The 26,719-nt window shown below is 44.8% G+C and overlaps 3 protein-coding genes across 5 annotated transcripts in view; 1 reads left to right on the plus strand and 2 right to left on the minus strand.

Moving 5' to 3' along the window:
- LOC144584975 (uncharacterized) overlaps nt 1-26,719 on the minus strand; it is a 618,887-nt gene that overhangs the window by 409,232 nt on the left and 182,936 nt on the right. The gene's annotated exons all lie outside the window — the stretch shown is intronic.
- The window catches only part of LOC144584983 (uncharacterized), a 392,659-nt gene that overhangs the window by 314,978 nt on the left and 50,962 nt on the right, over nt 1-26,719 (minus strand). The gene's annotated exons all lie outside the window — the stretch shown is intronic.
- On the plus strand, nt 5,125-25,339 carry LOC140702915 (uncharacterized). Of its 3 annotated transcripts, none has more exons than XM_078382385.1 (4): nt 5,125-5,223; nt 6,213-6,307; nt 19,348-19,442; nt 19,833-25,339. In XM_078382385.1, exon 4 carries the CDS (start codon nt 19,929-19,931, stop codon nt 21,873-21,875), a length of 1,947 nt encoding a protein of 648 aa, XP_078238511.1. In that variant the 5' UTR covers nt 5,125-5,223; nt 6,213-6,307; nt 19,348-19,442; nt 19,833-19,928; the 3' UTR covers nt 21,876-25,339. The 3 variants fall into 3 exon arrangements, with proteins under 3 accessions (XP_078238511.1, XP_078238509.1, XP_078238510.1); XM_078382383.1 differs by having other exon boundaries at nt 5,127-5,223; nt 19,829-25,339; XM_078382384.1 differs by lacking the exons at nt 5,125-5,223; nt 6,213-6,307 and adding an exon at nt 8,481-15,005 and having other exon boundaries at nt 19,829-25,339.

The raw sequence follows: 26,719 nt of genomic DNA on the forward strand, positions 1-26,719 counted from the left end.
GAAACTTATATAATGATTATGCTTCTCGTTGTTCGGGGCTCATCTCTGATTTTAGGAGATTGGGCCCCAGCTGTGTATTTCAATAAATTGGCATAATAGATAGCTGGTCTTTGCATCTCAGTCTGTGTTCTTCTCCGGATAAAAGGACCCGTTTTGGGGAGTAACACTTCAAGGGACTCCAAGGTTGCTGAGTCCGATTTCCTGCCAAAGGTGGAGATCCACATTGCTAAAAAGGTAGGCATCCATCATCCTCTGTTTGAAAATGTTCAACGAAAGGATACTCCAGTGTCCGTTCTACTGCCGAATGGCTTGTGCCCTCAAGAAGTTCTTCCTCATGTTTAGACTAGACAAAATGTCCCTTCTTGTAATTTGACTTCAGGTCCTCCCCTCTGGAGATGCTGAAAACAACCTTGCTCCACATTCCAGGTCTTCAAGTACTGGAAGGCAGCCTTCCTATCATGCCTCAGTCTTCTCTTCTCCAGGGTAAAGACCCTCGTTTCCCGGCCCCTTCCCTGTCAGCCTTCATAGAAAAGGCGAAAGACCTCCATCTCCTCAGGCAGGCTTTGTTGACAATTGCAACTGAACCCCTGAACCCCATTTGAGCAGACAGTTTTGATCTTTTCCATGTTTTCATGTTTTCACCTATTTAATTGTCTTTTAAAGCATGTATTGTTTTATTTGTCTTTTAATATTTTGACTTATTGTGCCCTGATGGCTCCCCTTTCCCCAAGAAGACCAAGGGCAGGGCTCTTAATTATTATTCTTAATAATTATTATTACCCCTCCCCCTTCCTACCCCCCTCGCCTCCCTTCAGGAAACCCCTAAGGGAGGGGGAAGGGGAGGGACCATAGAGCCAAGAGGAGATAGAGGAGCGCCTTTTCAGGTGGACCGGAAGTGGAAGCTGGGCAACTTCCGTCCTCTCTCTCTCTCTCTCTCTCCCACCTCTATGGTCTTCCCCGTTTCCCACCAGAGGACTGGGAAGGAGGCACAGGAGGTCGGTAGGGGTGTGTGTGTGTCTCTCTCTCTGTGTGTGTGTGTGGTCGGAGGGGATTTCCAAAAATGAACACGAGTGGCCCCCCCCACTCCCCAGAGACCACGCGTGGGGGGGGGAGGAAAGGGTCTTTTCCAGGCCATCGGGTGGAAGAAGCGCAGCAAAGACAAACGCCCCCCCCACGTTGCTCCGCCTGGAGGGAAGGAAGGAAGAAGAGGGGGTCAGGATCCCACCTGGGGGGGGACAAGGAAGCTCGCCGGGATCCTTCCCCATGCCATGTTTTAGAGTTTGCGTGCATGCAGGGAATCATCCTCTGGGGGGGTTGTTTTATCCCCCCCATGCCCTTTCCCTTTCTTGCTTTCCTGCCTTCTTTCGGGGAGGGTTGCAAAGGGAAGGAGAAGGGGCCACTGGGTCTCTTCCCCCCCTTTATTCTCTTCCTCCCCCCTTTTCGTCCCCAGACAAAGCCCCCCCCCAGGGTCCCTGTGTGTGAGTTAGTTGTGTTGTGTGGTGGGTGGGATTTCCAAGCATGAACATTAGGGGGGCCCATTCCCCTGGGAGGGTCCCCTCTGGGCAATCCAATGGGGGGGAATAAACATAGCAAAGCCCACCCGCATTGCTCCGCATGGAAGGAAAGGACACCCTCCCCCTCTTCCTTTCTTACTTGGGGGTCATGCTCCCACCGGGGGGGGGCAAGAAAGCTCGCTGGGATCCCCTCCATGCCATGTGTGTGTAGAGGGAATCGTCCTCCGGGGATATGTACTCATAAGGGATTTGGGTTAGATTATACCTGATGAACCCAGTGGTTTTTTCCTACTCTCTTCAGTTTAAGCTTGAATTTTGCTATGAGAAGCTGATGATCAAGAGCCACAATCAGCTCCAGGTCTTGTTTTTGCTGATTGTATAGAGCTTCTCCATCTTTGGCTGCAGAGAACATAATCAATCTGATTTCCATATTGCCTATGTGGTGATGTCCATGTGTAGTCGCCTCTTGTGTTGTTGGAAAAGAGTGTTTGTGATGACCAGCTTGTTTTCTTGACAGAACTCTATTAGCCTTTGCCCTGCTTCGTTCTGAACTCCAAGGCCAAACTTACCTGTTGTTCCTTTTATCTCTTGACTCCCAACTTTGGCATTCCAGTCCCCTATAATGAGAAGAACATCTTTCTTTGGTATCAGTTCTAGAAGGTGTTGCAAATCTTCACAAAATTGTTCAGTTTCAGTCTCCTCAGCAATGGAGGTTGGTGCATAAACTTGGATTATTGTGATGTTGAAAGGTCTGCCTTGGATTCATATTGACATCATTCTATCCTTTCTGAGATTATATCGCAGTACAGCTTTTCCCACTCTTTTGTTGACTATGAAGGCTACTCCATTTCTTCTATGGGATTCTTGCCCACAATAGTAGATATGATAATTGTCTGAATTGAATTTGCCCTTTCCCGTCCATTTTAGTTCACTGACACCCAGAATGTCAATGTTTATTCTTGCCATCTCCTGTTTGACCACATCCAGCTTCCCAAGGTTCCTAGATCTCACATTCCAGGTTCCGATGCAGTATTTTTTGTTGCAGCATCGGACTTTCCTTTCACTTCCAGGTGCATCCACAGCTGAGCGTCCTTTCGAACCACCACTCTTTCAATATTAATTCCTGTTGGTTACTGTGTCTCTAAGAGATCATGATTTGTGTGATCAAAGGGTCATTTACGCACTAGATTTATCTCACATTAATGCTACAGGAACCTTTCCCGAGGGGTGGAGGCAGAGCATAATTTTCCCAATTTATAAAAAAGGTGATAAATCCATCCCCCAGAACTACCCCCCAATCAGCTTATTGGATATCAGCTCCAAGCTCTATACCCGTCTTCTTCATCAGAAGCTGGCTAAATGGATGGAGAAAAATAATATCCTTCACCAGGAACAAGGAGGTTTTAGGAAGGGCCATAGCACAGTAGATCAAATCTACGTGCTACACCATCTAGTATGCAAATACACCACCAGGCCATTCAAATGGCTCTTCACAGCTTTTATTGACTTCTCTTGTGCATTTGACACAGTCACCAGAAACCGCCTGTGGGACAAGCTCACAGAGACCAACATCGATAAGAGACTCTTAACCCTAATACAAGAACTATACTCCAGCACAACGTTGAGGGTAAGGATTAGCACAGATGGCAGGCTGACAGAGGAAATTCATACTAACAAGGGGTTAAAACAAGGGTGCTTACTCGCACCCCTACTTTTTAACTTTTGTATTAACAATATTGTAACAGCTTTAAACCATCCAGATCATTTCCCCCCTCAACTGGGAATTATAAGATTGCAAGCCTTATATATGCTGATGACATTGTATTACTATTTATGAACAAAAAGGGACTGAAGAGAAGCTTAAATAAGTTCCAAGAGTTTAGCCACCTAGAGCAACTAAAAATAAATTACACAAAATCTAAAGTGATGATTTTTGGAAAGCATCCCCCCAAATTTAGCTGGACTATAGGCGAAAACAAAATAGAACAAGTCCAGACCTTTAAGTACCTAGGAGTGCATTTTGATGAGAAAAACTGATGGAAATCCCAGATACAGAGCATGAAAATATCGGCTCAGAAATCTAGCCATGCTCTGGTCAAATTTTTCCATCTCAAAGCTGGTAAACTCATAACCCCAGCTTTACAAGTTTTTCCAGGGAGGGTCATCTCTCAAATGCTTTATGGAATTGAGATCTGGGGTGTAAATCAGAACAACCTACACCACCTTGAAGTAGGACAGAATAAATTTTTGAGACACATCCTCGCGCTACCCCAGGGGACCCCAGCAGCTTTTCTCAGAACAGAGACAGGTATGGTGTCCATTAAAGCCAGGGCAAGGCTAGCTATACTCTGTTATGATAAGAGGGTGATGGATATGCCCGACCACCGTCTACCCAAACGTTGCATGGTAGAGCCATGGAAGAGTGGCGGCTGGGCAACCTCAGTTCAAGCCCTACTAACATCTAAATCCCTCTCAACCGATATTTTTGTTTTCTCTGGGGTGAAAAGAATGTTGAGGGACTGGCTCTACAAATTGGATAACGACCAGGACTCATCCTTAATCCACTCTTCAAATTTCTCTCAGTGGTACCACCTGCTGAAAACAAACCCCTCAAGGGCGCAATATTTACAAGCACTTACTTTTCCCTCCTTGAGAACCGCATTCACAGAACTCCGTGACCAAACCGTGCCAACCGCTGTCTTAGACGGCAGGTGCACGAATGTCCCCAAGCATCTCAGGCTGTGTATGTGCGGAGCAGGTGAGATAGAGGATGCTGTCCACTCTTTACTTAACTGCCAGCTCTCTCAAAACCCCAGAGGAAAAACGTCTGGGTAACAGTTTGGCGGCTCTACAGGAGGAAAGCCCCCCCCCCCCAGACAAAGGTGGTCAGGTTAATTTTGGATTGTGGCCCATATATCACTTACAGAACGGGGGGGGGGAGGCGAGCCTGAGGGGAATGCGGGAGAAAACACACACACACACAACACACAAAGAGGGGGGGCCTGGGGGCCTTCCTGGGGCTCGGAGTATCAGGATCTCGGGCCCCCCTCCCCCCCCTGACTTCCCATCTCTATTTCATCTCTTTGGAGGGGCGCGGGCGGGTATTTCACTCCTTTTGGTGGGGGGAATATTTTTCTAGGGTCCCCCCACTCCTCCTCTCCCCTCCCTCCCTCCCTCTACCCCCCCCCCAAAATAAAGGCCCCAAGTGACCCCCACCTCCGTCCGGATCCTAAGGCGGGAAATCCTGCGCGGGAAGAGACAGCGAGAGAGAGAGAGAGAGAGAGAGAGAGAGAGAGAGAGAGAGAGAGAGAGAGAGAGAAAGGAGGGAGGGGGAAAAGGAGGGAGGGAGGGAGGGAGGGAGGGGGGGCACGGTAATGCAGCGCTGGAAGCAGCCCTCTCCTCCTCCTCCTCCTCCTCCTCCCGCTCCTCTCACATTTTCGTAGCTCTACGTTCCCTCCCCTCCCAACCAATCGCCGCTGAGAAGAGGAGGGGGGAGGGGTTTTTGTCTCTTTGTGTTCGGGGAGGGGGAGGGGCCCCCTGGGGAGGGAAGGGAGGGGAGGGAACGTAGAGCTACGAAAGCTGTAGAGGAGGGGAAGGAGGGGTTTGCTTCCGGGGTGCGTTCCTCCCCACCGGAAGTGGAGGCCATGCCCCCCCTCCCCCCTTTTTTCCTCTCTCGCTGTTTCTTTCCCGCTTCAGGGTCCGGGCGGAGGTGGGGGCGATTTGGGGGCCTATTTTGGGGGAGAGAGCAGTGGGGGGGGTCCCTAGAAAGAGGTTCCCCCTCGCTTCCCCCCCCCCACACTCCTCACACTCCTTTCCTGGGGGGCTTTTGTGTGTGTGTGGTTGTGTCTCGTGTGTGTTTGTGGGGGGGGGGGAAGAGAGGCGGGAAGGCAGGGCGGGGGGAGCCGAGATCCCGGTACTCCGAAGGGGAAGGAAGCCCCCCCCAGCAAGGCCCCCCCCCGGGCCCCCTTTTTGTGTGTTTCTCATGGAGTCCCCTCAGCCTCGCCTCTCCCCCCCCCGTTGTCTGAGCGGGACCCCCCCCCAGGAAACCCCTTTTGTTGTTGGAAAGCTTTGGGGAAAGGGGGTCCTGGAAAACCCCAAGTGAGAAAATGGGGGGGGCTTTTTGTGGTGGGGGAGAGAAATGGGGCTTGGAGGAGGGAGAAGACAGGGGGTCCAGCTGGGAAGGAGGGGTGTGGATGATGAGGATGATTCTTCATTTCTATGGCACCCAGGGCGGCTGCTGATGCTGCCCCTGCAAGGGAGGGAAGTTCCTGGCCCTTGAACCAGGCCCTGACCTGAACCCAGACCCTCCATCCCACCCACCCCCCCACCCACCCCCCCACCCCCCACCCCCCTTCTCTTCCCACCCAGAGCTCTGTGTCTCTCCGTATGTGGAGTCTTGTGTGAGATTGGCTGCTGCTGATTTGGATTGAAAAAAATATTCTCCGGGATCTTCTCTCTCCTCCCTCCCCCCCTTCTCAGGGGCGCTTGGTTGGGAGGGAAGGGAGGGGCGGCGGCGTTCCCCCCCCCCCCCCGAACTTCTCCTTCCACCTTCTCCTCTCGTGACCCTCCATCGATGTGAGAAAGAGGGGAGGGAGCCCCCCCTTCGATAGGAGCACGAGGAAGGCAAAATCTCCCGAAAGGAAAGATTTATGCATAAAAGCCTCCCAGATAACCTTTCCTGTTTTTCATTTCTCCTAGGAAGGGGCGAGACTGAGCTGGATTCCCTTTGCTTTTTTTGGGGGGGGGGACCGAATACAAAGAACCACATCCCAGATCCCTCCAACATTTGCAAGGTAAGTGAGATTTCAAGAGGTGGCTTCAGTAGCCTTGCCCCCCCCCCCACTCTCTCCTCTCAGTTTCCCTGGCCCGGCAGGGATTTGAATCCAGGTCTCCTGGTTTCCAGTCCGGTACTTCATCCACAGCACCACACTGCCTCTCTGAACATGTGCAAAGTGCTGGTTTTGGGGGATATGGTTTTCTTTGCATCTTATTTAGCTTTTTAAAAAAGATCTCAATCCTGCTCACCCCAACCTCATGCTCGGTGCCGTTGACAAGAGGCAAACCTTTCTTGTCCTGATTTGGGGTGTGTGTGTGTGTGTGTGGGGGGGTTCCCCTTGAAGCCTCCCTTCTTGTTCCCCCTTGACAGACAAGACAGACTGGGTGTTTGTTTGTTTGCTTTGCTTTGCACCGTCCACCTGTACTTCGGACTCTGATGATAATTGGTTAACAGGGAACGTGGGAGGATAAAGGGGACAATAGACTAAGGCTGAACCCAAAGAAGATTGGGGGGGTCCTCCAACTGGGTGCCCCTGATGTCTGTGACTTCGGGGGTTCCCAAGGCACGCTGGGCGTCCTTCCGGAGCCATCACTGTCAGTGGAGAACCAGGTGGCGCCCATGGTCTGATCCGCCTACTTCCCTCTTAAACGGGTGTTGCAGCTGGGCCCCTGCCTGGATGTAATTATCACTCCCCAGATGGGTCCACACTCAGATAGTTTCAAGAATAGACTACCGTAATCCTCTTTCTGTGGGGCTTCCCTTGGGGCTGACACCAGCCGATGCAAGAGGGGCAGCATCTCCTCAGTCCACCGCTCTCCCCCTCCGGTCATCTCCTCTGGGAAGGCGATTCCACAATTCTGCGTGGGCGATGGATCTTCCGTTCTGCGTTCTGCGTTCTCTCTTTTCTCCATTTGCCTCCACTCTTTAACTTTCGGCTTCATCCTCTACTCTCCTGTTTGCCCCAGTAGAAAGGTTTACAGGCTGAACAATGGTTCCTTCCCCTTCCTGCCTCTTCTTTTGGTATCATCATCTTCTCCCACATAGGAATCCATGCATTCTCCATCCAGAAACATCCCCACCCTTCTGGCCATACCTTTCCTACTTTGTCCCTGTGGCGATTTCCTCTGAAGCCCCTGTTCTCCCCCCCCCCTGCTGCCACCAGGTATTAATGCTTTAATACCAAATATGTTTAGAGAAAAGTTTAGAGATATGTTTAGAGAAAAGGCTCTTATTTGATCAGGGAAGTTATTAGGTGATAAATATTCATTAGATCAATCACAGGTTGCCAATCACTTGTATTTGAATCAAATCTGATATAACTTTAAAACTCTTTTCACCCTCTGTTTCAATCTAGGCTCTTACAGATCTCTAACTCACTCTCTAGTCACTTTCAAGATACACACAGCCTCTCTTTCTCAGCATCTTCTCCGTCAGACCCCATCCACCAGCCTTTATATATCCAGCTCCCTCCCGCCTTGGCTCCGCCTTCCGCCCACTCATAGGCTCCTGCTATAAGGTTCTGTGGTGACGGAGAGGTGAGGACAGGGCTGTTCACTACAGTCCCCTTTCCCCTCTTCACTGGCTTGGGTTCCCTCTACTTTCTTTGGGTAGAGGGTAGGACCCTTCCCCCCCTTTCTGTCATGGGGCTCTTGTGAGTCTCTTCTTTCCCCTTCTGGGATCTTGAAGATTGAACTAAAGAAGCTACTTCTGCTTTGGGGAACTTTGAAAAGGGAAAAGCAAATGAAAGATCCAATTATTAATCTCAACGTGTGGAGGGCTCTTTAATCCATGCATCGACCTCAGAGTTGCCTTGACAAACTCCCACAGGCTGGGTGGTGGGTCTCCTCCATTTAGAAAGAGCAACGGAGTGATTCGAAATTAAGGAATTAAAAATGATGTAAGAAATAGCTGGAGAGTTAAAAATATTCCTTCACTTTGACCTGGGCCAGTATTCTTCTGCTTTCTTCTCCTCCTGTTGCTGCTCCTGCTTTATTGGGTTAGCGGGGCTTTGATCAGACCCGTTGAAATAAATGAAATGAAGAAACACACTCCCTTCATTCTTGTCCGATCTGTTTTAAGCATGACTAGGGAAGGACCCCACCTTTAGGTGGCAATCCTAAATCGACTTTTGGAGAAGAAAGTCTCTCTGATCATCTTCAAAGGAGTTGCTTTTCCATCTTTTAATTGAGTGATTAGATCTTTGGTCTCTTCTATGTTTCTTTGTTGTTTAGTCATTAAGTCATGTCCGACCCTTCGTGACCCCATGGAGGAGAGCATGCCAGACCCTCCTCTCTTTCACTGCCCCCTGGAGTTCGGCCAAACTCATTTTGGTAGCTTCAATGACACTGTCCAACCGTCTCATCCTCGGTCGTCCCCTTCTCCTCTTACCTTCACCCTTTCCCAGCATCAGGGTCTTTTCCAGGGAGTCTTTTTTTCTCATGAGATGGCCAAAGTATTAGAGCCTCAGCTTCAGGATCTGTCCTTCCAGTCAGCACTCGGTTGATTTCCTTCAAAATGGATAGGTGTGTTCTTGTAGTCCGGGAGACTCTCAAGAGCCTCCTCCAGCACCACAATTCAAAAGCATCAATTCTTCAGCGGTCAGCCTTCTTTATGGTCCAGCTCTCACTTCCATACATCACTACAGGGAAAGCCATAGCTTTGACTATGTGGACCTTTGTCAGCAAGGTGATGTCACTTTTTAAAAAGATGCTGTGTAGGTTTGTCACTGTTTTCCTCCCAAAAAGCAGGCATCTTTTAATTTTGTTGCTGCTGTCACCATCTGCAGTGGTCATGGAGCCAAAGAAAGTGAAAGCTGTCACTGCCTCCATATCTTCCCCTTCTGTTTCCCAGGAGGTGATGGGACCAGTGTCCATGATCTTAGTTTTTTGATGTTGAGCTTCAGACCATTTTTTGCGCTCTTCTCTTTCACCCTCATTACAAGGTTCCTTAATTTCTCCTCACTTTCTGCCATCAGAGTGGTATCATCTGCATATCGGAGGTTGTTGATATTTCTTCCGGCAATCTTAATTCCGTCTTGGTATTCCTCCAGTCCGACCTTTTGCATGATGTATTCTGCATATAAGTTAAATAAGCAGGGGGACAATATACAGCCTCGTCATACTCCTTTCCCAATTTTGAACCAATCAGTTCTTCCATATCCAGTTCTAACTGTTGTTTCCTGTCTCATGTATAGGTTTCTCAGGAGATAGATAAGGTTATTAGTCATTCCTACTTCTTTAAGGACTTGCCATAGTTTGCTGTAGTCCACACAGTCAGAGGCTTTTACATAGTCAATGAAGCAGAAGTAGATGTTTTTCTGGAATTCTCTAGCTTTCTCCATGATCCAGCACATGTTAGCAATTTGGTCTCTCGTTCCTCTGCTTCTGTTAGGTCCCTACAATTTTTGTCCTTTATCATGTCTATCTTTCCACAAAATATTCCTTTAATATCTCCAATTTTCTTGAACAGATCTTGTCTCTCTCTATTCTTTCGAAATCAGCATTCAATTTTCTGTAACTTTCCCTATCTCCCTTGCATTTTGTTTCCCTTCTCTTCTCTGCTATTTGTAAGACCTTGTTGGACAGCCACTTTGCTTTCCTGTATTTCCTTTTCTTTGGGATGGTTTTTGTTGCTGCGTACTGTACAATGATACAAGTCTCTACCCATAGTTCTTCAGGCACTCTGTATACCAAATCTAGTTCCTTAAATCTATTCTTCGCTTCCACTGTGTATTCATAAGAGATTTGGTTTAGATTATAATTGACTGACCCAGTGGTTTTCCCTACAATCTTCAGTTAAACTTTTGCTATAAGAAGCTGATGATCAGAGCCACAATTAGCTCCAGGTCTTGTTTTTGCTGACTGTATAGAGCTTCTCCATCTTTGGCTGCTGAGAACATAATCTGATTTTGGTATTGGCCATCTGGTAATTTCCATGTGTAGAGTCGCCTCTTGTGTTGTTCGAAAAGAGTGTTTGTGATGATCAGCTTGTTCTCTTAACAAAATGCTATTAGCCTTTGCCCTGCTTCATTTTTATCTCCAAGACCAAAGTTACCTGTGTAAGCGATCAGCTCCCCTAGAGGATGCTTGACCATTCGGACAGAGAGTAATTAGACGTTTTCACACCCTTATGTTAGCTGAGTTGAGTCCTGGTAACCCAGCAAGGCCTGTGACAAACTCCCGCTTACAAGTCTGTCCTAAAATAGTATCTCAGTACCTTAGGAAACTCCAAAAACATCAAACACATGAGCTTTGTAGTCCTTAGACCCCATAGGCTCAATATGTCAGGACTCAGTAGCATAAGTGGCCAATTTAATGGTTTAAATTCCTCTTCAGGTGACACTAAGGCAGTTTACTGTTCAAGAGATCAATTGCTTTTCATTATTATTGTTTTAATATAGAAAATTCCATTAAGAAAAGTCACTTTATGCATAAGCAAGCAAATGAATCATTTTCAAACTGGTTACAAAATAGAAGTGAAGCAATAAATCCGTAATAATACAAAAACAGCAAAAATATAAAAAATCTCAAAAACCCATGAAAATAAGTAAAAAGCTATTTAAGGGAAGGCAAAAAGGCAAAAGCCCCCCTTCTTCTAAAATCTCCTTCATCTTGCCCAGTCCTTCTGCAGCAAGCACGTAGATCAGAAAAAAGTCCATTTTCAAAATAATCCAAAAGGTAATCCACAGAAAAAAGGAATGAAGTAATCCATAAGTAAAAATTCAGGAATGTTCATGGTAAAATGAAAGAATCAAAGTATATTCCATAGAAAGTCCATAATAAAAGAATAAAGCACCAAGATTAGCTAGACTAAAACTAAAGACTCAACTAGACTCCTGTCCATAGTAAAAGTTCCTTTTTCAAGCTTTGCTGGCACATCCCTGATCTCCCCTCTCTCACGCTGACAACCAATCACGGCAGGCAATCAGGTAAACAGTCCTCTTTATGGTCTCTCTTCTCAGCTCCGTTCTCTTCCCATGGGTAACAGGCGGCATTTACGTAGTGCGTCTGCAAGCACGCCACAACAAGGTCCATTTTCCTTATCTAGGAATGTCTTTCTCAGGCCTGCAGAAAAACATTCCACAACCTTCTGGAAAAACACTGGCAGCATTGCAGAAATCATATAATTTGGGACTCTTATTGTTTTTGTATTTTTTCTATTTTATAGTATATAGTTGTTCTTATTAATTTAGGGATTGAATTATTTTTTTCTTTTTCCTTTTTTCTTTTCCTTTCCTGGATATGGAGTGGAAGGCCTGTTCGCCCAGCCAGGGGCCTTTTAATATTCCTGTGATCGCAGGTAGAGGAAGATATGGCATTGGCTCTGTCCCTACTCGTGTCAGAAGAACAATGGACAGATGCTTAAAGGCTGTTCATTGTTCTGAGACGGTGACCAACCCCCAGTACCGAGGTAGCCAGACCAGTCGGCCCTCCACTCTATGCCTGCTGTTGTTGAATGCCAGGTCTGTATCCAACAAGTCCAAGGTAATTCACGACCTTATCCTGGAGGAGGATGCAGACCTGGCATGCATTACCAAGACATGGATTGGCGGGGAGGGGGTCCTCCCCTGGCTCTCATCTGTCTGCCGGGTTATGCCATCCAGCACCAGGGTAGACTGAAGGGGCGGGTTGGGAGTAAGCTTACAGGTTACTAAGCACTCCTCTGTGATAAAGCCAGGTCTAGAGGCACTCCACATGTCGATTGGGGCCAGGGATGGAATTGGGATTTTGCTGTGTTATCGTGCTCCCTGTAACCCAGTGACTTCCTTTCCGGAGCTGGCCGACTTTGTCTCCGTGGCATTGTTGGGATCCCCGAGGCTTTTGGTCTTGGGTGATTTCAACGTGCATGCGGAGGCAGAGGTCACTGGGCCAGCTCTTGAGTTCCTGGAAACCATGGCTTCCTTGAACATGTCTCAACATGTCAACGGCCCCACCCACGTGGGTGGTCATATGTTGGACCTGGTCTTTTCCACCAATTGGAGCGAATGTGGTCTGGTGGTTACTGACCTTGTGTCGCTCCTCTTGTCATGGTCAGATCACCATCTGGTAAAATGTAACATTTCCGTGGCTCTCCCCCCTCGCAGGGAGCAGGAACCCAGGATGCCATGAGAGGGGTTACGGCTGACCTGGCTAGCGCTCCTGTGGATGCTCTAGTTGACAGCTGGATCATGGCTGCCACCAGGGCCGTAGACATGATCGTGACATGATCATGAGCGTGAGAAAGGGAGATAAGGGAAGACAAAACAGAGAGTCAAATCATGGGAGAAGCCATGTGGAGTCTATTGATGCCATCCTAAACCATCTGCTGGACATTATTCTAAGGGAAGCCTTTACCATGGATGTTACCTAATGGACCAGGCCTTTCCTAGGCCTTTTTCTTTTTAGGAATATTGAGCCTTTTCTGGGTTCCTGAATTTTGTTCCCTATTGTGGATTATTATTCTTTTTGCCATGGATCTGCTTGGATACTTTTTCTATGATTTACCTGCTTGGATTACCTGTAGATTACCTGTGGATTGCTAATGGATTACCTTATTCATTTTCCATGGATTAATTTTTACTTTTTCATGTGGATTATTTTTGGGGTAATTATTTTAAAAATGCTTGCTTGTTGAAGAAGGACTTTATAAGATGCAGGGATTTTTAGAAGAAGGGGGGCTTTTGCCTTTTGTTTTCTCTTAAATAGCTTTTCATATATTTTTGTGGTTTTTTGTGATTTTTAAATATTTTTCCTGTTTTTATATTTTTATGGATTTATTGCCTTATTTCTATTTTGTAATCTGTTTTGAAAATGATTCTTTTGCTTACTTAGGCTGAGCTGAATTTTCTTCATGGAATTTTCTATTTTCTTTAATAAAACAGTTATTATTCAAACCAATTGGTCTCTTGAACAGTAACCTGTCAGAGTGTCACCTGAAGGGCAATTTAAATTATTAAATTGGTCACATTATGCTACCGAGTCCTATCATATTGAGCATATTGGGTCCCAGGACTACAAAGCTCATGTGTGTGCCTTTTTTGGATTTTCCTAAGGTACAAAAGTGTTCTTATGAGGGCAGACTTGTAAGCAGGATTTTGTCACAGGCCTTGACTAAGTAACCAGGACTCTACTCAGTTAATTAAAAGGGTGTGAAAATTCCTAATTACTCTCTGTCTGACCAGTCAAGCATCCTCTTGGGGAGCTGATTGCTGACATGGTGGCAGCGTGGTACGTCCTACGTGCTGGGCTTTGTAATACTTGCATAGTGGCAGCGTAGCACGCCCTACATGCTTAACTTTGCAGTACTCACATAGTGGCAGCTTGGAACGTCCTGCATGCTGAATTTTGTAATACCTTCATGGTGACCATTTTTTGGTGGCAGAGTGCAAAGTTTTGATTTTTGAGATCTGCAGCGCAAAAGACTTAGGTCTTGCTGTTAGATTCCTGTGGCAAAGGGACACAGACACTAAGGTGAGTGTGTAGCCTCGTGCTAACAATCTGCTGTAAACAGCAAGCTTTCAAGGAAGCACTGTTTACACTGTTTATAGCCACAACCATAAATTGGCTTCAGTATCTGGGATGCTCTTTAAGAAAGAGATCAGCAGAAGACAGCAAACAGTTGAGGACCAATTGAGAACCAATTAGATGGAGAAAGTCAGTTTGTTTTTCTCAAAGGTTTTGCAGATGAAGTGTGGCAAGCTCCGGAGTGTGGCTCTTTGCTTACCAATGTAATGGAGGACTCCCACACAGACCTGTATTTCCTTTTGATTTTGGCATTTTGGCTTTTTCAAGTGTTGCACACCTGCATTCAGCCTGATAAAGTGTCATTCCCTGTGACTTTAGGGTCTCCAGGGTGACTTTACTTTTTGGCTTTTTCAAGTTTGCACGCCTGCATTCAGCCTGGCAAGTTGTCATTTCCTGTGACTTTAGGGTCTCCAGGGTGATTTTACTTTTTGCCTTTTTATGTTTTGGATGCCTCTGTTCCATCTGCCAAGTGTCATTCCTGTAACTCCCGGGTTATCAGGCTGACCAGAGTGATTAGAGGTGCAGAGTAAGTTTTGCATTGTTTTTATTTTTCTTTCCTTTTTGATGTTTTGAAGCCTGAATAGGCTAACACTATTTTGAAATTTTCTTTTTGCTAGTAAGCTTAGGCCAGCTAGTAATTAGAAGATGGAAGGGAAGGAGATACTAACCGTGGATATTTTTATCAACTCCATGTATGATCACATATGGAGAATGGAGGAAACGATTAGAGTCAAGGACCTTATGATAGCAGGATTAATGGCTGAAAATTTGAGATTACTTCAAATGCTTGTGGATGCTGGACTCTTGCCCAGAGTAAGTGAAGGAGATTTTTTATTTGGAATAGACCGAGAGGAGGAATTTATACCTGACTTTGTGGATTACAAAAATGGGACGTTATATAACTCTTGCAGTACAACTGAAGAAAATTTTGACGGCTCTCAGTGGATTTTAAATGAGCCAGTGAGTGAAAACTTTTCACCAGACAGCTTAACTATGTCTGGAATGTCTATGGAAGCTGATAACAACTTCGTTAGTGTGCCGGAGGATAGAGCGCCTGTACAACATTCAGCTGGAGAGAAAAACGCAGAGCGAGAGGAGATTTTACTAAGCACTTCCAGTGTTCCTAATGAGTGTTCTGCAAAGTCATTGGAAGCCGCAAGAGTTGACAGAGCAGAAACGGACGACCGGAAGCCTTCAACAGCCCAAGGAGAGGTGAGAAAATATGGGCCTATTTCTGAGACTGGGAGCATAGCAGCTAAGTGGGAGGAAGATTTTCTCCGTGGCCTTATGGACTTTTCCAAGCCTGGAGAATCAGAGCACTTTTGCCTAGATGGCCAAGAAGCAGCCCAGAGGTCACCAGCTAAGTACAGAGTGAGCCTGGGCACCGATCTAGCAATGGAGGGCATTCCTGTTCAAGAGTGCCAGCCTAGTAATTCCCCGCTGGCTGAAGAGAGAGAGGGAGGAAACGGACAGCATGGGGGAAGTGAGATGCAGCTTGAAGCGTCGAGAGGAGGAGAGTTTTGCCAGAGAGATGTTTCTCCATGTCAAGAGACAGTTAAATTAAATGCTACTCCAGTTCATGACCCAGCCGAGACTGTTAATCTTGCCTCAGTAAAACTAAATGGACAGCCTTTAGGGCTAAGACAACTTAACGTTAACCCAACACCTCATGTTGCTAATTTGCCTACAGAAGCAGGAGATAAAATGTCAAATGCATTTGCTTTATCTGGGACGTTGTTTTGTTTCGAGGATGCACGAGACCTAGCAGTTCTGCAACAGAATATTTTTCAAGTGGCTAGCAAGGTGAACGGAGAACTGATTTTTAGAGAGGTGAATCTCTTGGAAGAGAGAAAACTGCATCTTGGTTTATCCAAATGTGTATCTGAATTTAAAGTAGTTATGAGAAATTTGTTTCAAAATGATGGGGCAAGAGTAAATCGCACTGATGCCTTAGAACTTCCAGTTACTGCTGGTTCCTTAACGAGAGAGCCCAATGCTGTTTTACAAGCAGATAAGCAGGAAGTTAACCTTGAAAACATCCCAGCAAATCTGGGAAATGTGCCAACTGTTCAAAGGCCTGAAGCAATTAAGCCGACAGTGTCATTACAGGAGAATGTGGATATTTTCAGGCAGGGAGAGGAGTTTCGTGGCAAATCTGTTTTTGAGCGGCTAACTGATGTCATTGGTAACTCTGACTTGTTTAAAATTAGCCTGAACAATGACGTGACTTTAAAAACAATTAGGGACATTGCCAATCAATCAGAAAATTTTTCTGGGCCTGTTTATTTCTATTGGAATGAAAGAAGACTGCTTTTTCATGAACTGTACACAGATCCATTTGGGAGTTTATCTCCTAAGGAGCAGCTGGTAATACCTCTGTTTTTCAGAGCACAAGTGCTAAAACTGTTTCATGAAAATAACAACAAACATCACAGTTTTGCAGAATCTTGGCGAATGGTGAATGAATATTTTTATTGGCCTGATATGAAACAGTGTGTCAGTAATTACATAGAGACTTGTCCAGTTTGCAGAGCTGATTGGGATAGAGACTTTTCTGATGAGAAACCTGTTTTGGCATCTCAGGATACTGAATCAGCTGTACTTAAAATGTACATGTGTGTGGCGTTTCTTGATCAACATGTTCAAGAGATTGTTCCTATTATTGGAAATGAACTTAACTAAGATAGTGAAGAGAAGGAAGACGTGGAAATTAGCCCACAGGATTGGCTTGAAAATGTACTCTCTTATTACCAAAGTGTTTTTTCTCATCTACCTGGAGAATCTAGAATTGGGCAACATTTTATTAAAACTGGTCACAACCCACCTGTTATTTCTAACCCTGTATATGCAGGAGGGACTGATGTCAGTATTGTGACTGAACTAATTAATGATCTTTTACTTTTTGGTGTGATTGAGACAACCCGGTCAAATTGGTGTAATTCTATAATGGCTTTGAAAAGGGAAGGATCAGGTCATGTCACTTTTGAAGTGGATTTCAGTCAATTGAACCAGATTACAGAACCAGATAGAGTACCTACAGAAAGAGAACAACTGCTTGCTTTTCTTAGACTGGTTGATCATTTCAAAGAGTTCATTACTGATTACAGTACACTGGTGTTGCCACTCAAAAGACTAGTAAGGAGGCCGAGATCTGTTGAGATTAAGTGGACACAAGACTGTAAAGATTCTTTTGTGGCATTGAAAAAGTTGCTTACTGTGGATCCTATTCTGAAATCCACTGATTTTGACAAACCTTTTGTGGTACAAACTATGCCCTCAGACACTGGCCTCGGTGCTGTTTTGTTACAGAAAGGTGAAGATGAATTTTTACATCCAGTTGCTTATGCTGCTAGACCGTTGAAGTCTACAGAGAAGGACTATAGTGGCCAGGAGAGATCTGCTTATGCAATTTTATGGGCAGCTCATATTTTTAAACCTTACATTTGTCTTCAGAAAGTTGTTTTTCAAACAAACAAGAATACTTTGACATGGTTACATAGACAGAAAGTGAATTGCCAGAGATTGATGTATTGGAGTCTCAGACTGCAAGAATATGATTTTGTTATTGAACACATGCCTGGCCGGAAAGCATTGATTGCTCACAGCTTATCAAGGATGTATAGTAGAGAGAGTGAAGATGGTTAGAGTGGTGAAGATCTGATGTATTAAATTTTCTGAAATTGATACCCTGTGATACACTTAGTGCTCCTGTGCATACGCAGAGTGCCTTTTTCATATTTTACTTCCTAATAGAATACTAATGTAACAAATCAAGGTTATGTTAATCATTATAGCATGATTTCATTGTTGTTTCCTAATTTTACTGTTTTACTGATGAATGGTTATCTGAGCATATACAGAGTGATATATTTTAATGATGTATATTAACATTGTTTTTCTATTTTCCAGATAGTAGAAGTGCTTAACCAAGGGATTGTATTACATGATTTACTAGATTAATTGCAGTTTTGACATGTATTAGTTTAGTATAAGAATAATACTTGTTTTCCTGTATTATGTGAATATCTAATTACTGCACATCATTGTAGTTAATTAGCAAAAATGGAAATTCGACAGAGAATTTCGGATTTTTGAACTCCCGCTGAAGGCATGTGATGATATGGGTTTATGTAGTTCAGATCTTGTACTGAAAATGGTTTATGTAGTAGTAACAATGGAATTTAACTTGCATTTTATTTCTCTGTGTGAATGATTTTGGCAATGCTGGCAGGATTGTCTAGAAGGCTGTGGTATGTTTCTCTGAAGGCCTAGAGAAACATTCCTAAGATAAGGACTTTGTTAAGATAGACTGAAGAATGGACATTGTTATGGCGTAGCTGCAGATGGGCTATGTAAATAACACCTGTTACACATGGGAGAGAACTGTGTTTGGAATGGAGACGATAAAGAGGGACTGTTTACCTAAACTTATGCTTTGATTGGTTGTTAGCGTGAGAAAGGGAGATAAGGGAAGACGAAACAGAGAGTCAAATCATGGGAGAAGCCATGTGGAGTCCATTGATGCCATCCTAAACCATCTGCTGGACATTATTCTAAGGGAAGCCTTTACCATGGATGTTACCTAATGGACCAGGCCTTTCCTAGGCCTTTTTCTTTTTTGGAATATTGAGCCCTTTCTGGGTTCCTGAATTTTGTTCCCTATTGTGGATTATTATTCTTTTTGCCATGGATCTGCTTGGATACTTTTTCTATGATTTACCTGCTTGGATTACCTGTAGATTACCTGTGGATTACTAATGGATTACCTTATTCATTTTCCATGGATTAATTTTTACTTTTTCATGTGGATTATTTTTGGGGTAATTATTTTAAAAATGCTTGCTTGCTGAAGAAGGACTTTATGAGATGCAGGGATTTTTAGAAGAAGGGGGGCTTTTGCCTTTTGTTTTCCCTTAAATAGCTTTTCATATATTTTTGTGGTTTTTTTGTGATTTTTAAATATTTTTCCTGTTTTTATATTTTTATGGATTTTTTGCCTTATTTCTATTTTGTAATCTGTTTTGAAAATGATTCTTTTGCTTACTTAGGCTGAGCTGAATTTTCTTCATGGAATTTTCTATTTTCTTTAATAAAACAGTTATTATTCAAACCAATTGGTCTCTTGAACAGTAACCTGTCAGAGTGTCACCTGAAGGGCAATTTAAATTATTAAATTGGTCACATTATGCTACCGAGTCCTATCATATTGAGCATATTGGGTCCCAGGACTACAAAGCTCATGTGTGTGCCTTTTTTGGATTTTCCTAAGGTACAAAAGTGTTCTTATGAGGGCAGACTTGTAAGCAGGATTTTGTCACAGGCCTTGACTAAGTAATCAGGACTCTACTCAGTTAATTAAAAGGGTGTGAAAATTCCTAATTACTCTCTGTCCGACCGGTCAAGCATCCTCTTGGGGAGCTGATTGCTGACACTATCCGTCACTTTTTATGGTATATTTGAGCTCATGCTCTTATGGTGGCGGATAAATGGAACTGAAGGCTGGGGGGAATGGAGCATACATGCAAGGGGCAATCTAAACTTTGTATCTTTTCAGAAAAGCTCTAGAAGATTCTGAAGTTCCAGCGCACGTGCTGACTTAACCCAAATGTGTGAATTCACAGAGGTCCACTTGAAGAACCATGGTTACAGGTAAGTAACCTCTCTTTCAATTATTTGTTTCCTCTTTAATCAACTTTGAGAAATTCCTTTCTAATTTTCTGGAAACTTAAGAACAATCATTGGGGAGGATTTGAGAAGGAAGAAAGTTAATATACTTTGAATTTGATGCACTTACTTGGGTGAGGAAATTATCCTCCCTTCATGACTCCTCCCTCCAAAAGGTCCCTCACTAAAGAGTCCATCCAAACTGAAGCCCAAAGGAACACCCTCCGGTTTGGCAGCATCCCCTCCCTGGTTCTCTTCCCTCGCCTATTTGGCTGTCTTTCATTCCTCCTCTGTGACTCAGGCGGAGTCGGCACACATCATTCCTTATTCCTGCAGATATTGGAAGTCATTGTTTCTCTTCTTTTTCTAAGCTAGAAGATGATGATGAACAGGAGAATTGCCTAGCATCAAGTGGGGCAACCTGGGCAGGAACTCGCAATCAAGCAAGAAAACAGAGAACTGAAAATAGGAATGGCCATGCATGGACTTCACATAAAAGGACTGGCACAGGAGAGAAATCATGTAAATGCATGTCACCTCAGTAGACATCAAAGAAAACATGGAGGGGAGAAAATGTATCCCTGTATGGAATGTGGAAAGAGCTTCAGTCACAGTAGTATCCTTAGATCACATCAAAGAACTCACACCGGGGAAAAACCACATCAATGCATAGAATGTGCAAAGAGTTTTAGTCAGAGTGGTCACCTTAGGACACATCAAAAAACTCACACTGGGGAGAAACCACATAAATGCTTGGAATGTGGAAAGAGCTTCAGTCAGAGTGGTCACCTTAGGTTACATCAAAGGACTCACACTGGAGAGAAACCACATAAATGCATAGAATGTGGAAAGAGTTTTAGTCAGAGTGGTCACCTTAGGATACATCAAAGGACTCACACCGGGGAGAAACCACATAAATGCATGGAATGTGGAAAGAGCTTTAGTCACCGTAGCACCCTTAGGTTACATCAAAGGACCCACACTGGGGAGAAACCACATAAATGCATGGAATGTGGAAAGAGCTTTAGTCACCGTAGCACCCTTAGGTTACATCAAAGGACTCACACTGGAGAGAAACCACATAAATGCATGGTATGTGGAAAGAGTTTTAGTCGCAGTGATACCCTTACATCACATCAAAGGACTCACACTGGGGAGAAACCACATAAATGCATGGAATGTGGAAAGAACTTTAGTAAGAGTAGTGACCTTAAGTCACATCAAAGGACTCACACTGGGGAGAAACCGAATAAATGCATAGAATGTGGAAAGAGCTTTAGTCAGAGTGGTTACCTTAGGAAACATCAAAGGATTCACACTGGTGAAAAACAACATAAATGCATGGAATGCGGAAAGAGCTTTAGTCGCAGTGGTGACCTTAGGTTACATCAAAGGACTCACACTGGAGAGAAACCACATAAATGCACGGAATGTGGAAAGAGCTTTAGTCAAAGTAGCACTCTTAAGTTACATCAAAGGACTCACACTGGGGAGAAACCACATAAATGCACGGAATGTGGAAAGAGCTTTAGTCAAAGTAGCACTCTTAAGTTACATCACAGGACTCACACTGGAGAGAAACCACATAAATGCTTGGAATGTGGAAAGAGCTTTAGTCATGGTGGTGTCCTAAGATTACATCAAAGAATTCACACTGGGGAGAAACCGTACAAATGCATGGAATGTGGAAAGAGCTTTAGTCAGAGTGGTTACCTTAGGAAACATGAAAGGATTCATACTTGGGAGAAACCGTACGAATGCATGGAATGTGGAAAGAGCTTTTGTCGCAGTGGTGAACTTAGGTTACATCAAAGGACCCACACTGGGGAGAAACCACATAAATGCTTGGAATGTGGAAAGAGCTTTTGTCAGAGTGGTCACCTTAGGACACATCAAAGAACTCACACCGGGGAGAAACCACATAAATGCATGGAATGTGGAAAGAGTTTTAGTAACAGTGGTCGCCTTAGATTACATCAAAGGACTCACACTGGGGAGAAACCACATAAATGCATGGAATGTGGAAAGAGCTTCAGTCAGAGTGGTCACCTTAGGACACATCAAAGAACTCACACCGGGGAGAAACCACATAAATGCATGGAATGTGGAAAGAGTTTTAGTAACAGTGGTGACCTTAGGAAACATGAAAGGATTCACACTGGGGAGAAACCACATAAATGCATGGAATGCGGAAAGAGCTTTATTCTCAGTTGTGTCCTTAGGTTACATCAAAGGACTCACACTGGGGAGAAACCACATAAATGCATGGAATGTGGAAAGAGTTTTAGTGACAGTGGTGGCCTTAGGAAACATGAAAGAACTCACACTGGGGAGAAACCACATAAATGCTTGGAATGTGGAAAGAGCTTTAGTCAGAGAGGTCACCTTAGGTTACATCAAAGGACTCACACTGGCTAGAAACCACATAAATTCCTGGAATGTGGAAAGAGCTTCAGACTAAGTGGTCACCTTAGGTTACAGCAAAGGACTCACACTGGGGAGAAACTGCATAAGTGCTTGGAATGTGGAAGGGGTTTTACTCAGAGGTCCTGATAATTAACGCATAAGAAACTCATTCAGTTTTGTGCTGGTTTCCAGTGGAAAAATTAAGCAACCAAAAGCTGACTCAATGCAAAAGAGAGAAAAAGCAAAAAAATGGAGTGCATTTGAAGTGCCACTTGTGATGTGTTTTACTTCTATTGTTAATTAACAGAGAGATACCACAAAATAGACGTGGAAGTTCTTGCTTAAAAAATGAGCATAAGTATATATTGTATAATGGAAGCTTTTACAAAATTAGTGTAAAACGGGTCTCTACGTGGGGCTGCCTTTGAGGCTGCTGCGGAAACTACAGGTGGTGCAGAATGCTGCGGCCAGACTTATCAGTGGCGTGAAAAAATACCAACATATTTCTCCCACTCTGGCCGCACTGCATTGGCTGCCCATCCGTTTCCGCATCGACTTCAAAGTGCTGATGCTTTCGTATAAAGCCCTAAATGGCTTAGGGCCTCGATACTTGGCAGAACACCTTCCACCAAGTTCTACCCGTGTCACTCGCGCGAGTCAGGAGGTGAGGCTGAGGAGCCTAACGCCGAGGGAGGCCCGGAAAGAAAAGACAAGAAATCGGGCCTTCTCGGCAGTGGCTCCTCGCCTCTGGAATAACCTTCCCCCTGACATTCGCGCCGCCCCCTCGCTGGGTATCTTTAAAAAACAATTAAAAACGCTGATGTTCCGGCAGGCCTTCCCCACCGCCAGTTCCTGACCTTCCCTATTTTTCCTTTGCCCTAGTCTTTGTTTTGCTTCGTTCTTGCCTTTCCCCTACTTTAAAACTGTATTAATTTTTATTGTAAATGGTCACTGTTGTAAGCCGCCTAGAGTGGTCCTATGTGATGCAGATAGGCGGGATATAAATTAAATAAATAAAATAATAATAAATAAATAAATAAACATGCGACCCGGGGGCCATTTGTGGCCCACCGGATGATAGTTTGTGGCCCCCGCCTTGCCACCCCCCCGAAGCGCCCACACGTCCTCTGCTGTCAAGAGTCAAAAAAAGCCTTGCCTTGTTTGCCAGCTCTCTCCCGAGATAGCGCCTCTTGCACCCTTCATCCAGAACTGCAACCTGCTAGCCAGGTCGCCTGTCTGCCAGCTGGCAGGCTGCAGTTCTGGATGGAGGGTGCAAGAGACACTGTCTTGGGGGAGAGTCGGCGAGTGAGGCATGCTGCCGGCCCTTTCCCTGAGTGCCTGAGCCACCGCCAAGCAATGCCTTAGAGCGGAGCTCACTCCCGGCCCGTCCTCAAAGAGCACCTCCAAGCCACCAACAGCAGCTGCTACTGCTTCTTCCAGGGAAGCAGCTCTCTGGCACCTTTTCTGTCAGCACCTCCAGCACCAGCCCAGTCAGCGGCCGCCTCAGCACCTGGTGGTGCTTCCTCCTCCTCCTCTTCGTCCTGCTTCAGCTGCCTCGGCTCTGGAGGCTGCCTGGGCTCGCCTTGTAAAGTTTGCTCCTCTTTTGTGGGGGTAGCTGCTGCTGCTGAATGCCCCTTTTTTTGGAGTGGGGCCCTCAGAATAAGTTTGCCGTACTTCTGTGTGTGTGTGCATGTGGGTGCACACCTGGGGGGGCCACCCGGTTTTTTAATTTCATGGGTACCAATGAGGGCTTTTCTCCTTTGGCAAGGCGATTCTGTGAGGGGTTTTTAAAAATTTTATGCTGTGCCCTCCTCCCCTCTGGCTATGCGGTCAGTGGCACTCCCTCCCTTTTCCGCTTCTTTGTCCTCCTCCTGCTGGTGGTGGTAGTGAAGAAGGAGCATGAAGGGGTCATGGCCGGTGACGAGGGCTCTCACGCCCCTCCTCCTCCTCCTTGGAGGCCCAGCCGGGCTAAGGAAACTCCTGGGCAGCTTCCTCGGGCTCTTGCTCCGCTTTGTGGAAAATCAACCTCACCCAGCTTCTGTCTCCAGCAGCCCCAAGGTAAATTGAGTTTGAGACCCCTGGTGTAAAAAGAAAAGGATGGATGTTCTAAGGCTAACTGATGAAAGAAAAGCAAGTAGTGAAGAGAGAGAAGCTCTCATTTGTTTTATAAGTCTATCCTCCTAAATAATAGTAACTGAATTTTAAAGAGGGTACCAATGAATTTCTACTATTTAATTTTTATAAACAAATATATATAGTGTGTATTATTTATGAAGAACTAGGCTCTTCTGTGCTATTATATTTAGAGCAGGGGTCTCAAACATGCGGCCCGGGGGCCATTTGCGGCCCCTCAGATGATAGTTTGTGGCCCTCACCTTGCCTGCCCCCCCACATCCTCTGCTGTCAAGAGTAAAAAAAAGCCTTGCCTCGCTCGCCAGCTCTCGCCCAAGACAGCACTTCTTGCACTCTCCATCCAGAACTGCAGCCTGCCAGCCAGCCCACCTGTCTGCCGGCTAAGGAAACTCCTGGGCCGCTTCCTCAGGCTCTTGCTCTGCTTGGCGGAAAATCTGATGCGTCCCAGCCTCATCCAGACTCTGCCTTCAGCGGCCCCCGGGTAAATTGAGTTTAAAACCCCTGATTTAGAGTATCCTGCTTTGTCATGGCAGGGATTTTTGGAAGGAGTGGAAAGTTTGGTTTTTCAAGCTCCAGTCTCTTTGGGTGCTAGACTGCACTGGGTCAGAGGTGATCAAATCCTTTGATCCTTAACATCTGAGCTTCTCAGAGGCTGGGAAATCTAAGCCTTGGGAAAATTTGGTTTTGCTGACTGATGCAGAACAGAGGAATATAAAAATTGGGAGAGATCTCACAAAAAGTATTATTAGAAAGGAACAGAGAAACAGATGTTTGGTTTCATGATGCTGGGTGGAAGTCCTTGGAAGAGCAGAAAGATAACAGTGTGGCAGTGACAGCTATCAATGGATTTTACAAACTCTGGGTGAGAACAAAATTTTCTGTTTCTTAACAACACACATATCCAAATAGTGCTTTTTAAACTTTGCATATATATTTTTTTAAAGTTTAAATAATTTTGCATGTCTTCCATTGAAAATAATAAGGGTTTTTTGATTTTTATCATTGTATTCTTAGGAAGTTTGAAATGTTCTGAAGATATATGCTATCTTTCTGGATTATGAGCACCAGTGTTTTAATGTGTTTGCATTCTAGATTCAAACAAACCTTAAATTTTCCCTATTATCTAAATTTAAGTTGCTGCATATTTTTACAAGATACAAGGATGTATTTTAAGTAAGCCTGCAGTTTTTTCATGATTGTATGATGCTTGGATTTAAAGACGACAGATCTCTACCAACAGTTTTTTCCTCACGCCTGTAAGAGTGCCTTACATATTTTTTTTGGATTTAGTATAATTAATTATGGAATCTAGTAATGATGTAAATAAATGAACTTGTACAGAATTAACAAGTTTTGGAATTGCCTTGAATCACTGGAACAATTAAAAGACTTCCTACGAGATACCCAGATGAGCTTCAAACACCTTGTCACTGGCTGTCTATCTGATGGAGAAAGTCGGGCTGAACCCATCCTGACCGGAGTGCCGTCCTTTCCTGAAAAGAGGAGGGAGAAGTCCATGGAGCCCCAGAGACAGAACATATCACCCGTCAGAGAAGTGACACCTCCATGGGGAGAATGGAAAGATAGCGAGATGAGAAGGGTCACAGAGAAGACCAGGAGGATAGAGATAGTTCCATGTGAAGAATCAAAACTTTAGGCCAATGAAGGTATGGGAGAGTCTGGAAATAAAGAGCCTGGGGTGTCTAAGGTGGAAGTTCCAGTGAGGGAAGCAGAAGGTCCATCAGAGGAAAGGATTGACTGGGTAAAGGAACATTAGGGTAGCAGCAGAGGTGCAGGAGAAAAAGAAAGGAATAAGACAGGAGGGGGGAAGAGAAATATATCTTGGGGAACCATCAAGAAGGGAGAGAGCAGAAGGTGGAGAGGTAGAAGGGCAAAATTAGGATATTACCACAAGGCTGGGAGTGGATATGAATGGAGAATCCCTGGACCAAACAGTGGGAGAACTTGATGATACCTCATAAGAGGCAGAAAGGAGACAGAGAGAAGTAAGACCGGAGAAACCCTCCTATTGGGGAGAGAAAGAGGTTGGAAGGGGGAGGAGAAAGATCAGGGAGGAGAGAGGCACGCTAGCTGAAGAGAGAAAGGGAGAGATGGACCAACCTCTCAGAGAGGGCTTTTGGCAGGACCCCGGTGGGTCAGTTGTCTTCCAGTGGTGACAGCTGGAATTGTAGAATCTCCTTGCCTAGGAGGTCTGTAAATTTCTGTAGGATTCCTGTGGAGTCGGGTATCCTAATGAAGGTCTGACCTGTAGATATCAAAGACATCATACAGGGAAGAGGCCATAGAAATACACGGAATGTAGGAGGACTTTCCATAAAAGCAGTCATCTTTTTATTCATCCAAGAACTCATACAAAAAGGAAACCTTTGAAAAACAAAGAATGTGGGAACAGCTTCAGTCTGAGCTGACAGGCTTACAATATTCATTTTATTTATTTTAGTTTATTTATTCTATTTATATCCCACCCATCTGGTCAATCGACCACTCTGGGCGGCTAACAACAGCCCTTTAAGAATTGATAATCAAAGTTCGTAAAAAGTTTGTAAGAAAGAGTCTGATTAATTACTTCAGCTGTGCAAGTAACTAGCTGACCAGTTTGATTTAACCCAGCTGTGGAAACAATAATGCTGGAGAAGAACCCTGGAGAAGCTAATCTCTGATTGGCCACTAGGGGCAATAAAATTAAGAGCCCCTGAGCACTT

This window comes from Pogona vitticeps, chromosome W (genome assembly GCF_051106095.1).
Source record: "Pogona vitticeps strain Pit_001003342236 chromosome W, PviZW2.1, whole genome shotgun sequence".
NCBI classification, from domain to species: Eukaryota; Metazoa; Chordata; class Lepidosauria; order Squamata; family Agamidae; genus Pogona; species Pogona vitticeps.

Coding starts and splice junctions, on each gene's coding strand:
- LOC140702915 (XM_078382385.1), top strand. CDS start 19,929: ATGGCCATGCATGGACTTCACATAAAAGGACTGGCACAGGAGAGAAAT.